Raw genomic sequence first — 14,072 nt, forward strand, 5'->3', positions numbered from 1 at the left:
CCTAATAGCATCAAAAGTCTGACAGATAGTCATATAACATTTAAAAGGAAATTAAAATAATTTCTGAATGGCAACTCCTTCTACTTATTAGATGAAATTTTGGATATAGTAAGCAGGTAATTTTCCAAATCCCACAAAAAAATAAATAAATAAAATAAAATAAAATAAAAAAATTAAAATAGTAAGTGTCCTGTAATATTTTGTGTAATGTAAAAGCGCAGGAGGAAAGCTATAATACTGAACTGAAAAGCCAGAAGAATATGAATTAGACAAATTTTTACATAATGATCCTTCACACCACAATCTTTGTTACACATCAATATTTCAATTTCATGAATTTAGCATCAACTACTAAGTATTTGTTCATTAAAGTACTGCGAAGTTTCTGGCTGGCTTCTCACACCATGTTATCCTTGGAATGTTTATTATCAGCCATTCAGTATATTTTGATACAATTGGCCTCGTCAGCATGTAAAGCACAGTTAGTCAATACAATTGATAAATGAGCTTTATGAGTAAATAAAAGCACATTTTTGTAAGCGTACAATGTCAGCTTCTAATACACTATTAACACCGATATACACGATGAGTCGAAAAGATTTTAAAACTTCATAATACATAGAAATTTACTGAGATAACTTACAGAATCGGTAGATGTGTCATTTTGCAGCAAATAATCTCAAGAAGTGTCATTTTGGTTCAATGTGACCACCGTTTGTGATGCGGTAGACGCCCCATCGGTAATCAACTTCTTCCCATGCTAGTTGCAGCACATTCCGCACAATTTGCACAACAGCAGCATAGATTTCATTTATCAGGTCAGCTAAATTGTTTGGTATGGGACAAACATACACACAGTCTTTAATCATGCCCCAGAGAGAGAAATCTAGTGGTGTGAAGTCTGGCGAGCGAGATAGCCACGTATCTGGTCCTTCACAGCCAATCCACCGACCTGGGAAGTGATTATCCAGGAAGCCTTGAAGTTCTATGGGGAAATGAGGTGGTGCACCATCTTGCAAGGAGTAGTAGTATTAGTAGAGTAGTAGTATTAGTAGAGTAGTAGTAGTAGTAGTAGTAGTAAAACTCCCATCTCAATCATCTTCATCGATCTGTGGAAGTAAAAAGGTTTTCAAGCACATTCATGTACACAATACCAGTGACAACATCCTCCGTACTAGTGGAAGTAGCCATTTTAACTGTGCACTACACAGGCGCTCCTGGTGGTGGAATGGGGTACTGGTGTATTACGTGAATCAAACTTTAGGCTGCTTTCTACGAAATGACTCATCTACCAATTCTGTAAGTTAGCTTAATAAATTTCAATATCATTCCAAAGTTGTAAAGTCCTTTTTGACTCACCCTCAATAATTAGTGGAATACTTGTTTACACACACATATATAAATGCTAAATTACAATTGTATATCAGTTACATACTTATACATATTAATTATATGCGTTTGCAGTTTACGATTACATATGGCTAGTTGAGCAATATACTTGCATATTCATTCACATCTATATAAATGCAAAATTCTAACTATATGATAATTACATGCAATTTTACTGATACGCACAGCTACCCAAAGCACAGTTCTAGGAAATCACTCTCCATGATTTCATCAACTTTCTAACATTCTTGCTCTTTTGGCAAAGATTTTAAAACTTTCTTGTACTTGTGTAAGGGAGTCATGCAAGCTGGCGACTTGTTAAAGAATTTAAGGCCATGTGTCTGCCAAATTGATCTGTGTTGTGAATGTTCTTTGAAGTCATCAATGCTACATAGGATTCCTTTTTCATCATTACTGGTCTGTGCATAGCCATTAATTAAAATTTACATTTTATTTGCATGTGTTGTCATTAATAGATTGTGTTACCCACAGGAAGATTAAGTTATCTGTTGGAATTTTGTCTCTTTCCTCTCCTTACAATGAAAGAAGTCCCTCACGTTAGGCGTCTGCTTGTTTGTATGTTTGGTTGTGTTGTTCTTTGTTGATCCTACAGTTTTGTAATTCAGTATGTGTAAAAATATTATTTCTCATAGAGCCTAAAATTGGCATATATATTATGACAGTGGTTCTATTCCCATAGTAGCTCTGACTCTTTACTATTCTCTACACGCTGGTGTAGACTTCTGCAAAATGAAATAGCCCATTTGTGTTTGAGACTCCAGTGACGAATACATTATTGTGAATTCCAGCTGGAGTATTTGTGTTTTGAAATTGCATTACTATGGCCAAGAAGTTAAAGACTGTGCAAGCAAGTCACTGAACTACAGTTGATAAACTGCTTCTAAAGTGGAAAACAGATATTACATGCAATGCATCATTATTAGCATGTATATACTGCCTTTTCCCCCAGAAACTGCCTCCTTTGTTTTATTTAAGCCTCTGGGGAACCTGTTGGTCGACATCAGTATACCTGCAAAGAGATCCTTAGAGGATAAAGTCATCTGGTTCCAAAGGAATCCCACCAGTCCCACACCCTCTTCTCCATTTTGTTTCTTCCACACTGCAACCTCAACATTTATTTTAGATTTCATCTAACTTTTTTGCAGTTTGTTTCCCGCACAGTTCTTCGGGGGATGGGGGGAGCCAAACCAGTCGTGAAGAAACTCCCATAAGCAATCAATGTTAAAATGAGCAAACTTCAGGTACATTTTCTGAAGAAACTGGTAGAGACAAAGACCCGAAACTCTTACAGAATATAGATGAAACACCATCCTCAAAATGCATAAAAACTGGTTACTGTGTTTTACAGATGTTACAAGTAATGCTTTTCTTTGTTTCAACACAAAAATATTATAGATATTTTCAACCACCTTCAAGCTTGTAAATTTATTCTTGGTATCATTCCAGGTCCCTTTTTTATCTGATTAATAATTACTCTATTAACTAGAGAGCCTGAAAGTTTGACGTCTATCAGTCCCAGTTTCTAAAGAAAGTGTACCGGAATATAAAAAAAAAATGTGGCTTTGAAGAATAATCTGTTTAATTTGCTTGGCAATAGAGTGAAGTGTTATCATACTAGCAAAAAAAAAAAAATGTGTGTAAGTGTGTGTGTGTGTGTGTGTGTGTGTGTGTGTGTGTGTGTGTGTGTGTGTGTGTGTGCGCATGCGCAGATGTGTGTGGTATTACTGGTATGTATTTGTATGAAGGTCTCCACAAAATTATGAACATAAAAATGAATAAATGTGTTTTCAGAATAAATTAACCTGTGTATAAAAGTGCATCAACCAAAAATAAAATGATTTTGTGCGATTAAAGTTTTGTTTCACAACTGTAAACCTATACCTATTCCTTCAGTATTTTTCAGGTAAAACAGTGATAAATTGTGTTGTCATACGTCCAAGTGAGCAGCAGTAATGTAAGACACAAAGCGAGCTGGGCAAGAAAAAATTTATGATCAGTTCAAAAAAATGACCCCAGTTGCGAACTAGCAACATAATTCCACATTGAGGCAGTTGTCTACAAGATAATTAGTGATCAAATAAGCAGCAGACTGAGATCTGATGCAACTGCACTGTTTACTGCTTCGTATGTGTCATTACTGTGTCTTTTAACACCTGTCCTTGGCAACAGAGAGTTATAGTGAAAATCTATTTCATTACTGTTTTAAAAACAGTAGTTTAGCTCATATTATGTAAGTTTATTTTCTCCTTGTTTTAATAAACTAAGATTAAACTGATTTTGATCATACATGACTTACCTTGGTAACATAAGGAAAACTATTCTTCAATATAAATTCTCTGAACATAAATTTAATCACTGTCTTTGGTTTACGCGGGTGTTTGTGTTGTGACAAAGCTTGTCCAGTGCTTCAGATTTAATGTTACTGGAAAACATACATTATGTTCTCCACAGTAAAGCGTGCACTAGAAATAAACCAACAGATGCTAATAACTGTTAAGTTGGTCTCGCCATATTCAGTGCTTACTCGTTTTATTTTTATATTTTTCCACAGCTGCACGACTCCCCACAAGGCTCCAAACATTCCAGCAATTCATCACCAGACAGTAAATATATACCATCTGGAGGTGAATTGCTAGGCAATTTGAAACCAGTCATGGTAAATAAAAATTGAAGAATTACAAAAGGTGATGGGTTGCAGTTATTTACGGAAACCTTTAAATGATTGGTTATGTTTTGTTGGACACCTAATGGAGACAAAGAAAAGAAAGCTACCTGAGAGAGTTTTGAACACGATAATAAATAATGACTAGTGATCAGGAACTTACAGTCAATATTTCTACTCCTCTTGCCAGCCAAATACTGCTAATAAACATTTCATGCACCACTATGACTAGAATCAGCTTACCTCTGAGCCGAGCACCACCACACAGGCATGCATTAGTGACCTCCGCTACAATGCACATACAAAAGCAAGTGACCTGATTGATCATAAATTCTGAAGCAGCAAACTGCTAGGAGAAATATTTTTAGAAAGGAAACTGTAGCGGATGCCCTCCACAATGAAACTAAATTGGAATGGAATTTCAAATGACCAGGACCAATATTGTTCTTATCCTACAAAAATACAGTGATGTAAAAATAGGTACCTATTTTTTTAAAGTAAAATAAGTAATAAGAAGTACAGCTAAAATACAAAAGGGGCTGGAAACAGGCTACATTTTTACAAGACTTACAAATAAATTTCTAGTCTGCAATTGCACATTTTGTGCTGCTCTGTTCAAAAATAAAAATGTGACTGCATCCAGTTTACACATCTTGTGGAAACATTTGCTACCCAAGGTGCAAATCTACACAATACAAGAGTTATGGTTTTATCTGTTACGAAGAATTGCATGTCTTGTGATAAACCATGCTGCTGTCATACTTGTGGAAGCTGCACATATCCTGCAAAAACAAAATGGTTTCAATACTGGGAATACAACATCATCAAACAGAGAATATCACTGCAAATGAATTCAATGGCATAACACAACAAACACAGGATGGCAAACACTTTTTGCTAGATACTCTCCAACATTAAATGTTAACTATAAAATGCAATATTCAGCCATTCTGTGAGATAGATTAAGTAAACTACTGAAACTGCCTTCCAAGGAAGAAGGGGAGAGTATATTAGATTATTAATTCTACCCCGATTGCTTTATAGTTTCCTCCCTCAACATGTGTTGGAAAAATCACTGTTTTTGATGAGCATACTCAAAACAAAGTTTGTTATATTCAAAAGAGTAATTATTGACCATCCTTCAAGTTACATCATGCTGTAGCAAAATTGAAAGATAACCTCAAATATTAGTTATTCTCCTTGTCTAAAACTTTCATAGTAATTTTGATGCTTACCATCATCAGGTACTTCAACTCAGAATGATATCTTTGTTACAAGGGTAATCCCAAAAGTAAGGTCACCTATTTTTTTTACAAGTACATAGACCTGTTTTTTCTACAATGGTTTACATAAGTTTTCAGCTTGAACATTTAGCTATTTTTCAACATAATCACCATTTCTGTCAATGCATTTTTGTAGACGCTGTGGCAGTTTTTGTATGCCCATGTCATACAAACTTGCCGTCATGCTGTTCAGAAAGTTATGAACCTCTTTTCTTTCACCTCGTCGTCGGAGCTGAATCACTTTCCAGCTAAATGTTCTTTTAACTTAGGAAACAGGTGATTGTCACTGGGCACCAAGTCAGGACTATAGGGTGGGTAGGTGATTATGTTCCACTGAAACTGTTGCAGGAGAGGAACAGTTTGCTAAGCGATGTGTGGGCGAGCGTTGTCATGGAGAATATGTATGCCCTTGCTCAACATTCCTCTTCTTCCGTTCTGAATTGCCAATTTGAGTCTCACAGTACCTGTCAGTGTTAATTGCGGTCCCAGTGGGCATAAAGTCGACCAACAATATCCCTTTTCGATCCCAAAAAACAGTTGTCATGACTTTACCGGCAGACTGTGTTTGTTTGAATTTCCACGGCTTTGGCGAAGAAGGATGCCACCACTGGCGTGATTGCTCCTTGGTCTTAGGTGTTAAGTGGTATAACCAGTTTTCATCACCTGTGACAACTGAGTCCAGAAAGTTGTTCTGTTCGACCGCATGGCAGTGAAGAAATGTGCAGGAAGCATCAACTCATTGCCGCATGTGGTCCTCAGTCAGCATGAGTGGCACCCATCTTGTGCACGCCTTCTGGTAGTTCAATGTTTCCATTAAATTCTGTGAGCGGTGCTTCGGGAAACCTCAGGAAACAATCTGCAAAGATCATGCACAGTGATCCGCCGATCTTCACACATGCTTTGCTCAACCTTCCACACTGTCTCCTCAGAAATTGACCATCTCCTGCTCCTTTGTTCATCGTGAATTTCGCTACGACCAGCTGCAAACTCTCTACATCACTTACGAACATTTTTGACATTCAAGCATGACTCACCATACACTTCCATCAGTTGGCGATGGGTTTCAATCAGCGCAGTGCCCTTTGTATTCAAAAACCGAAAACACCGCGCAATTTGCATTTGGTGGTAACATCCAACGGGAGCTCCATTCTCAACTGCTGCCAAGCATGTTTACACACAGCCCGTGATGCACTCTTCATAACAGTGTGACCAACTGCCACACAGAGTTGTGTACTCATAAAAAATAGGAGACCTTACTTTTGGAATTACCTTTGTACATACTGTCAGTAGTGCCTGTCATAAAATGAGTAAATGATTGTAACCACATAATCTGTTAAAAAATTAATGTAATTCTCTATGAAAATTCACTAGGCGGTGTGATGAATACATACATGAACTAGGATTGGCATATTTTTAATGTATTCAGTAAAATAATATTGTTACTTAGTTGTAACTTTTGAGTCATCAGTCTTCTGATGTGGCCCACCATCAGTTTTTCTGATATGCCAACTTCTTCGTCTCAAATAGCATTCGCACCCTACATCCTTAATTATTTGTTTGATATATTCCAATTTCTGCCTCCCTCTGCAGTTTTTACCCTCTACAGCTCCCTCTAGTAACATGGAAGTTAGTCCATGATGTCTTAACACATGGATCATCCTGTCCCTTCTTCCTGTCAATGTTTTCCGTGTGTTGCTTTCTTGTTGACTCCCTTATCATTCCACCTAATTTTCAACACGGTCCTGTAGCACCACATCTAAAATGTTCCAATTCTCTTCTGATCTGGTTTCCTGCAGTCCACGATTCACTACCATAGAATGCTGTGCTCCAAACAAACATTTTTAGAAATTTCTTCCTCAAATTAAGGCCTATATTTGATGCCAGTAGGCTTCTTTTGGTCTGTAATGCCCTCTTTGCAAGTGCTAGTCTGCTTTTTATGTCCTCCTTGCATTGTTCACCATCAGTTATTTTGCTTCAAAGGCATCAGAACTCCTTATCTTTGTCTACTTTGTGATCACCAGTTTTGATGTTAAGTTTCTCACAACTGTCATTTATGCTACTTCTCATTACTTCTGTCTTTCTTTGGTTTACTCTCAATCCATATTCTATACTCATCAGACTGTTCATTCCATTCAACAGATACGGTAATTCTACTTTATCTTCACTGAGGACAGGAATGCCATTGGCAAATCTTACCACTGATATCCTTTTGCTCTGAATTTTAACCCTCTCTTGAAGCTTCCATTCATTTCCATCATCGCTTTTTCGATACACAGCTTGAACAGCACTGGCAAAAGAGCATCTTGCCCCCTTTTTAATCCAAACACTTCATTCTTGATCTTCCAGTTCTATTGTTCCCTCTTGATTCTTGTACACATTGTTTATTACTTGTCTTTCCCTAAAGATTACTCCTATTTTTCTCAATAACAAAAGTTCCTGGATGGAGTAATATGTAAAAAGTGTGCAGGTAGGGAGTGGGGTCACTAGAAGGGGAGGACAGAGTTGTAGCAGAGAACTATTTAGTGTGTTGAACAGGGTGTGTTTAGCAACAGAGGAGCTGGTGTGTTTTTTTGAAGGCACTTACTATACACAAGGGGAAGTAGAGAAATATAGGGAATAAAGAATGGACAACAAGTTGCAGATAAGTGAGAAGGGACAGTAAGAAAGGTAGAAGTGTTGGAAAGGAAGCACGCTAAATCAGCATTGTATAACAATAATGGACATTACATACTGCTCCCGTTTTTCTCAGAATTTTGAACATCTTGCACAATTTTACACTGCTAAACGCTTTTTCCATTTACACAAATCCTGTCAAAGTGTCTTGATTTTTTTTCAGTCTTGCTTCCATTACCAAGAGCAATGTTAGAACTGTCTCTCTGGAGTCTTTACCTTTCCTAAAGTCAAACAGATTGTCTTGTACCAGTTTCTCAGTTTTCTTTCCATTGTTCGGTACATTAATATTGTCAGCAACTTGGATGCACGAGCTGTTAAACTGATAGTGTGATAGTTCCACACTTATATGCTCTTGCTATCTTCAGAATAGCGTGGAACACATTTTTCTGGAAGTTTGATGGTATGTCACCAGTTTAATAGATTTACACACCAATTTAAATAGTCATTTTGTTGTCACGTCCCCTAATGGTTTTAGAAATTCTGACAGAATGTTATCTATCCCTTCTGCCAACTTTAAATTCTGATTCCAATACTGGATCCCCTATCTCTTTCATATCAATTCCAATTTCTTCTTCTACATCATCAGACCATTCCTCTCCCTCATAGAGCCTTCAAAGCATTCTTTCCACATAGCTTATCTCTCCTTTATGTGTAACAGTGAAATTCCCATTGCTGTCTTAAAGTTTCTGCCCTTGTTTTTAATTCCACTGAGTGTTATTTTGACCTTTCTATAAATGAGTCACGCCTTCCAACAATCATTTCTTTTTCACCTTTATTCACATTTTTCCTGCAGCCATTGGCTGCCCTGCTTTTCCTATTTATTTAATTCCTGAGTGATTTATAGTGCTCTTTTCCTGTCTTTCTCTGAACATTTTTGTGTATTCCTCCTTCAATGATTAATGTAATTACTTCATATGTTACCCACGGTCTCTTCACAGTTACCTTCCGTAGTATCCATGTTTGTTTGCACCCACCCCCCCCCCCCCCCCCCCCCCCCCCCGCAGTATCCACATCTCCAGCAAACTTCAAATGCTCATCAGTAATCCTCAGTACTTCAGTATCCCACTTCCTTGCACACTGAGTTTCTGTTCTCCATGTTAGATTTCACTAATTTAAAACAAATCAACATACTGTCACTGTACCAGACAGCATCGCAGTTCCATATTGTAGCCAATTATGCGCTGAAATGTGGTCAAGGCATTGTTCGCATGCCTGCAATGTATTTGTTCCTTTAGAGTCAGTTACATATTATTCGCAGCCACTCGGTAAGGCAACCATGATTCATTAATATGTCCACATGGTCTTAGTCTTAATCACAGCTTACACAAATTTGTTTCTCTTGTAACAGCTAATAGAGGCTTTGCACTGTCTGAGTGCTAAGTTGTTCAATTATACAAGTTGAGCCACTGGTCCTTCACGGAAGCCATAACATGCTCCAAATGGGTTGTGGACTCTTGCAAGCAGTCTTGTACTAGCATATTACACTAATATCATGCACTATACCAAAGTGAAAGTAATTTAAAATTAGGTTTTATTTATCAAAAAGATTCAGTTTTTAAATATGAGCACTTGTCCATGGAAAATTCGAACACTTGTGCATGGAAGACTGAGTACAATGTTTATGGATATAAAGAATCAAAATTCAAAATGACGTCTTAAGTTGCAGACAGGCACAATAGGCTTTCCAGTTCTAGATGCTGGAGTTGGTGGTCATATGTGCATGAGGTGTGCTCACTTGTGTGTCTGATTGGTGTGTGTCTCTTTTTTATAGATGAAGGCTGTGTCCAAAAGCTTTAACTAAGTCTCTTTTAATTGTGCCCATATGCAACTTAATGTGTCTTCTTTACGGTAAGTAGCAATCTGTCTTTTCCTTACATCAAATATTCCTATCTGGAGTTTCCATTGCTTGACAATTCAAAATGAGTTTCTCAAGCACATCAAGTACTTAGATAACACTGCTACAGGTAATGTGGACTATATTGCTGGTTTCAACATACTGCACATCCTACTTGGAGGCTATTAAATAATCAACTTATTATCTGATTGGAACTGATGTGTTGTAATCTATTATTCACAATCAATAGTTTAGCCCATCACCAGTATGAGCACTTGCAGCTGGCATGACTTACCTACAGCTGACGTACAACTCTATGTAATTTATCTTTTAATGTAGAAAAATAACTTAAAAGCTGCTGGTATAAATGAGATATCCTCAGGCTTTAGAAAAGAGTTAACTCCATCCAGAAGTGATATCCTGATAGAGATCTCCAATATAGCTGCCATTTGATTTATGAGCATAAGGCATGGTCCAAGACATAATTCTCTCTGTGGAGTTTTTAGTGGGGAAGGGTTGGCACTATTTGTTTCATTTAGTGCTACAGCCACAACTTTTCTTCTAATTTCAAATCATTTTTTTTTCTTTTTTTCTCTCAAACTGTTTTTGTGCTTTTGCATTTCTATTGGTTCCCTGTACAGTCTAGCATAGCAATTATTAGATCTTGCTAAACCTACATTGCCAGAGAAATTAATATGGTGGTTTCCCAGTCCTATCTGCTACTGCTGATTTAGCCATCTTGCCCAGGAACAACTGCTCTTGTGTTCCTTGAGTTGGGTTTTAATGCTTCCTTACGTAGTTCCTATGTACACTTGGCCACAGGTGCATAGGACTTTATACAGTCCAGCTGTGCAAGCAACACTTCTTAAAATATTAGTAGATCAAGTTCCACAGTACCTGTGGGACAACCTCGTTCATTTAAGAATGGTCTTCAGAAGAAACAGCTATTCTGACAAAGAGATAAATAGTGTGCTACATCCTAAAAGTTACCGAGCTTCTAAAGAAAAAGAACCAATTAAAGGGACAGTTCTCCTTCCATTTGTTAAAAATATCAAAGACTGCATCGGCACAGTACTCAGGAAACACTTATTGATACCAACAAGAAAGCTGCATGAACAACAAGAAAGCTGCTAAGGATCAAAACCCATTGCTTACCATGGACAGAGTATACCCAATCCCATGCACTTGCAGCCAAGCATACATAGAACCAAACACAACCACCCACCTCAAGAAACTCAAGAGCAATTGTGACCTGGACAAGATGGATAAATCAGCAGTAACAGATCATGCAATATGACTGGGAAAGCACCAAATTCACTTCTCTGTAGTACAGAGAGGCCATAGAAATTCAAAAGCACACAAACAATTTCAACAGAAAAGAAAAAAAAAACTGAAAATAGACAGGTTGTGGTTCTAGAATGCTAAATAAAACAAACTGCCCCTACTCTCCCCCACTACAAGCTCCATAGCATACATCAAGCAGAAAATTAAGCCTTGAACCACTGGCATTGGGCCCATAAATAAAATATCAGCAATATCACAAATATAGGCCATGAAAGTCTGCAGAATTCTCCAATGTTGTACTGAACCTCGAATACTCAATAAGCGAAGTCCTCCCTATTTTTAATAACAAGAGTGACCCAGCCAAAAGTTAACTACTGTCTTTTATGTCAGATACAGTGAAGGAATCATGGAACACTGAATTCACATCAATATCCAGGTCTCTGCCAGTATGATTTCATAAGAAATGGAATAACGTATGCCATCTTCAATATCTACCAATTCACTGATAAATTTTGAGAAATAGCTATACACCGCTCATTAAGACAAACACTTCCACAGAATTGGGAATATCTTAATTACATTAATCGTAACTGTCTGCCGGCGCTTTCCCGCTTGGTAAGTCTTGGAATCTTTGTTTTTAATATATTTTTCCCATATGGAAGTTTCTTTCTATATATATATATATATATATATATATATATATATATATATATATATATATATATATATATATATATATATATATATATATACACACACACACTCCTGGAAATGGAAAAAAAGAACACATTGACACCGGTGTGTCAGACCCACCATACTTGCTCCGGACACTGCGAGAGGGCTGTACAAGCAATGATCACACGCATGGCACAGCGGACACACCAGGTACCGCGGTGTTGGCCGTCGAATGGCGCTAGCTGCGCAGCATTTGTGCACCGCCGCCGTCAGTGTCAGCTAGTTTGCCGTGGCATACGGAGCTCCATCGCAGTCTTTAAGACTGGTAGCATGCCGCGACAGCGTGGACGTGAACAGTATGTGCAGTTGACGGACTTTGAGCGAGGGCGTATAGTGGGCATGCAGGAGGCCGGGCGGGTGTACCGCCGAATTGCTCAACACGTGGGGCGTGAGGCCTCCACAGTACATCGATGTTGTCGCCAGTGGTCGGCGGAAGGTGCACGTGCCCGTCAAGCTGGGACCGGACCGCAGCGACGCACGGATGCACGCCAAGACCGTAGGATCCTACGCAGTGCCGTAGGGGACCGCACCGCCACTTCCCAGCAAATTAGGGACACTGTTGCTGCTGGGGTATCGGCGAGGACCATTCGCAACTGTCTCCATGAAGCTGGGCTTCGGTCCCGCACATCGTTAGGCCGTCTTCCGCTCACGCCCCAACATCGTGCAGCCCGCCTCCAGCGGTGTCGCGACAGGCGTGAATGGAGGGACGAATGGAGACGTGTCGTCTTCAGCGATGAGAGTCGCTTCTGCCTTGGTGTCAATGATGGTCGTATGCGTGTTTGGCGCCGTGCAGGTGAGCGCCACAATCAGGGCTGCATACGACCGAGGCACACAGGTCCAACACCCGGCATCATGGTGTGGGGAGCGATCTCCAACTCTGGCCGTACACCTCTGGTGATCGTCGAGGGGACACTGAATAGTGTACGGTACATCCAAACCGTCATCGAACCCATCGTTCTACCATTCCTAGACCGGCAAGGGAACTTGCTGTTCCAACAGGACAATGCACGTCCGCATGTATCCCGTCCCACCCAACGTGCTCTAGAAGGTGTAAGTCAACTACCCTGGCCAGCAAGATCTCCGGATCTGTCCCCCATTGAGCATGTTTGGGACTGGATGAAGCGTCGTCTCACGCGGTCTGCACGTCCAGCACGAATGCTGGTCCAACTGAGGTGCCAGGTGGAAATGGCATGGCAAGCCGTTCCACAGGACTACATCCAGCATCTCTACGATCGTCTCCATGGGAGAATAGCAGCCTGCATTGCTGCGAAAGGTGGATATACACTGTACTAGTGCCTACATTGTGCATGCTCTGTTGCCTGTGTCTATGTGCCTGTGGTTCTGTCAGTGTGATCATGTGATGTATCTGACCCCAGGAATGTGTCAATAATGTTTCCCCTTCCAGGGACAATGAATTCACGGTGTTCTTATTTCAATTTCCAGGAGTGTATATAGCAGGTTGCTAGCCTTACTTGCCCCGAGTCCCACTGAGTTTTACACCTAACGGTTGAGGGACTAACTGGTGGATTTGGTAGTCTTTGCCGTATGAGCACAAAGGTGACCACGACTCAGAATATGTCCGAGATGCCCAGCCTTATTCCAAAGTAACTGTTATCCTGACTGTCGGGACCACTTACTTGGCCACTCATATGTTGCCCGTGGTTCATGAACTAGGACATGACTACAGGAACCCACACCATGAAGCACCCAACACCACACCACATCTGTGCACCGTTCAATCTTTCGACCAACTTTGTTGTATGGGAGCGAAAGCTGGGTGGATTCAAGGTTGAGGTTACGGATATGAAAGTAGCTAGGATGATTGCAGGTACTAGTAGATGGGAACAATGGCAGGAGGGTGTCCACAATGAGGAAATCAAAGAATAACTGGGAATGAACTCTATAGATCTAGCAGTCAGGGCGAACAGGCTTAGATGGTGGGGTCATGTTACACGCATGGGAGAAGCAAGGTTACCCAAGAGACTCATGGGTTCAGCAGTAGAGGGTAGGAGGAGTCAGGGCAGACCAAGGAGAAGCTACCTGGATTCGGTTAAGAATGATTTTGAAGTAATAGGCTTAACATCAGAAGAGGCACCAATGTTAGCACTGAATAGGGGATCATGGAGGAATTTTATAAGGGGGCTATGCTCCAGACTGAACGCTGAAAGGCAGAATCAGTCTTAAATGATGA

General features: G+C 39.6%; 1 protein-coding gene across 1 annotated transcript in view; it reads right to left on the reverse strand.

Moving 5' to 3' along the window:
* Positions 1–261: 261 nt before the first annotated feature.
* The window catches only part of LOC126274332 (pre-piRNA 3'-exonuclease trimmer-like), a 209,310-nt gene continuing 195,499 nt past the window's right edge, over positions 262–14,072 (reverse strand). The window contains exon 12 of the mRNA XM_049977104.1: positions 262–4,854. Coding sequence (XP_049833061.1) covers positions 4,782–4,854 — 73 coding nt within the window. The 3' untranslated portion in view covers positions 262–4,781. The remainder of the gene's footprint in view (positions 4,855–14,072) is intronic.

The sequence above is a fragment of the Schistocerca gregaria genome, chromosome 1 (genome assembly GCF_023897955.1).
Source record: "Schistocerca gregaria isolate iqSchGreg1 chromosome 1, iqSchGreg1.2, whole genome shotgun sequence".
In the NCBI taxonomy this organism is placed as follows: Eukaryota; Metazoa; Arthropoda; class Insecta; order Orthoptera; family Acrididae; genus Schistocerca; species Schistocerca gregaria.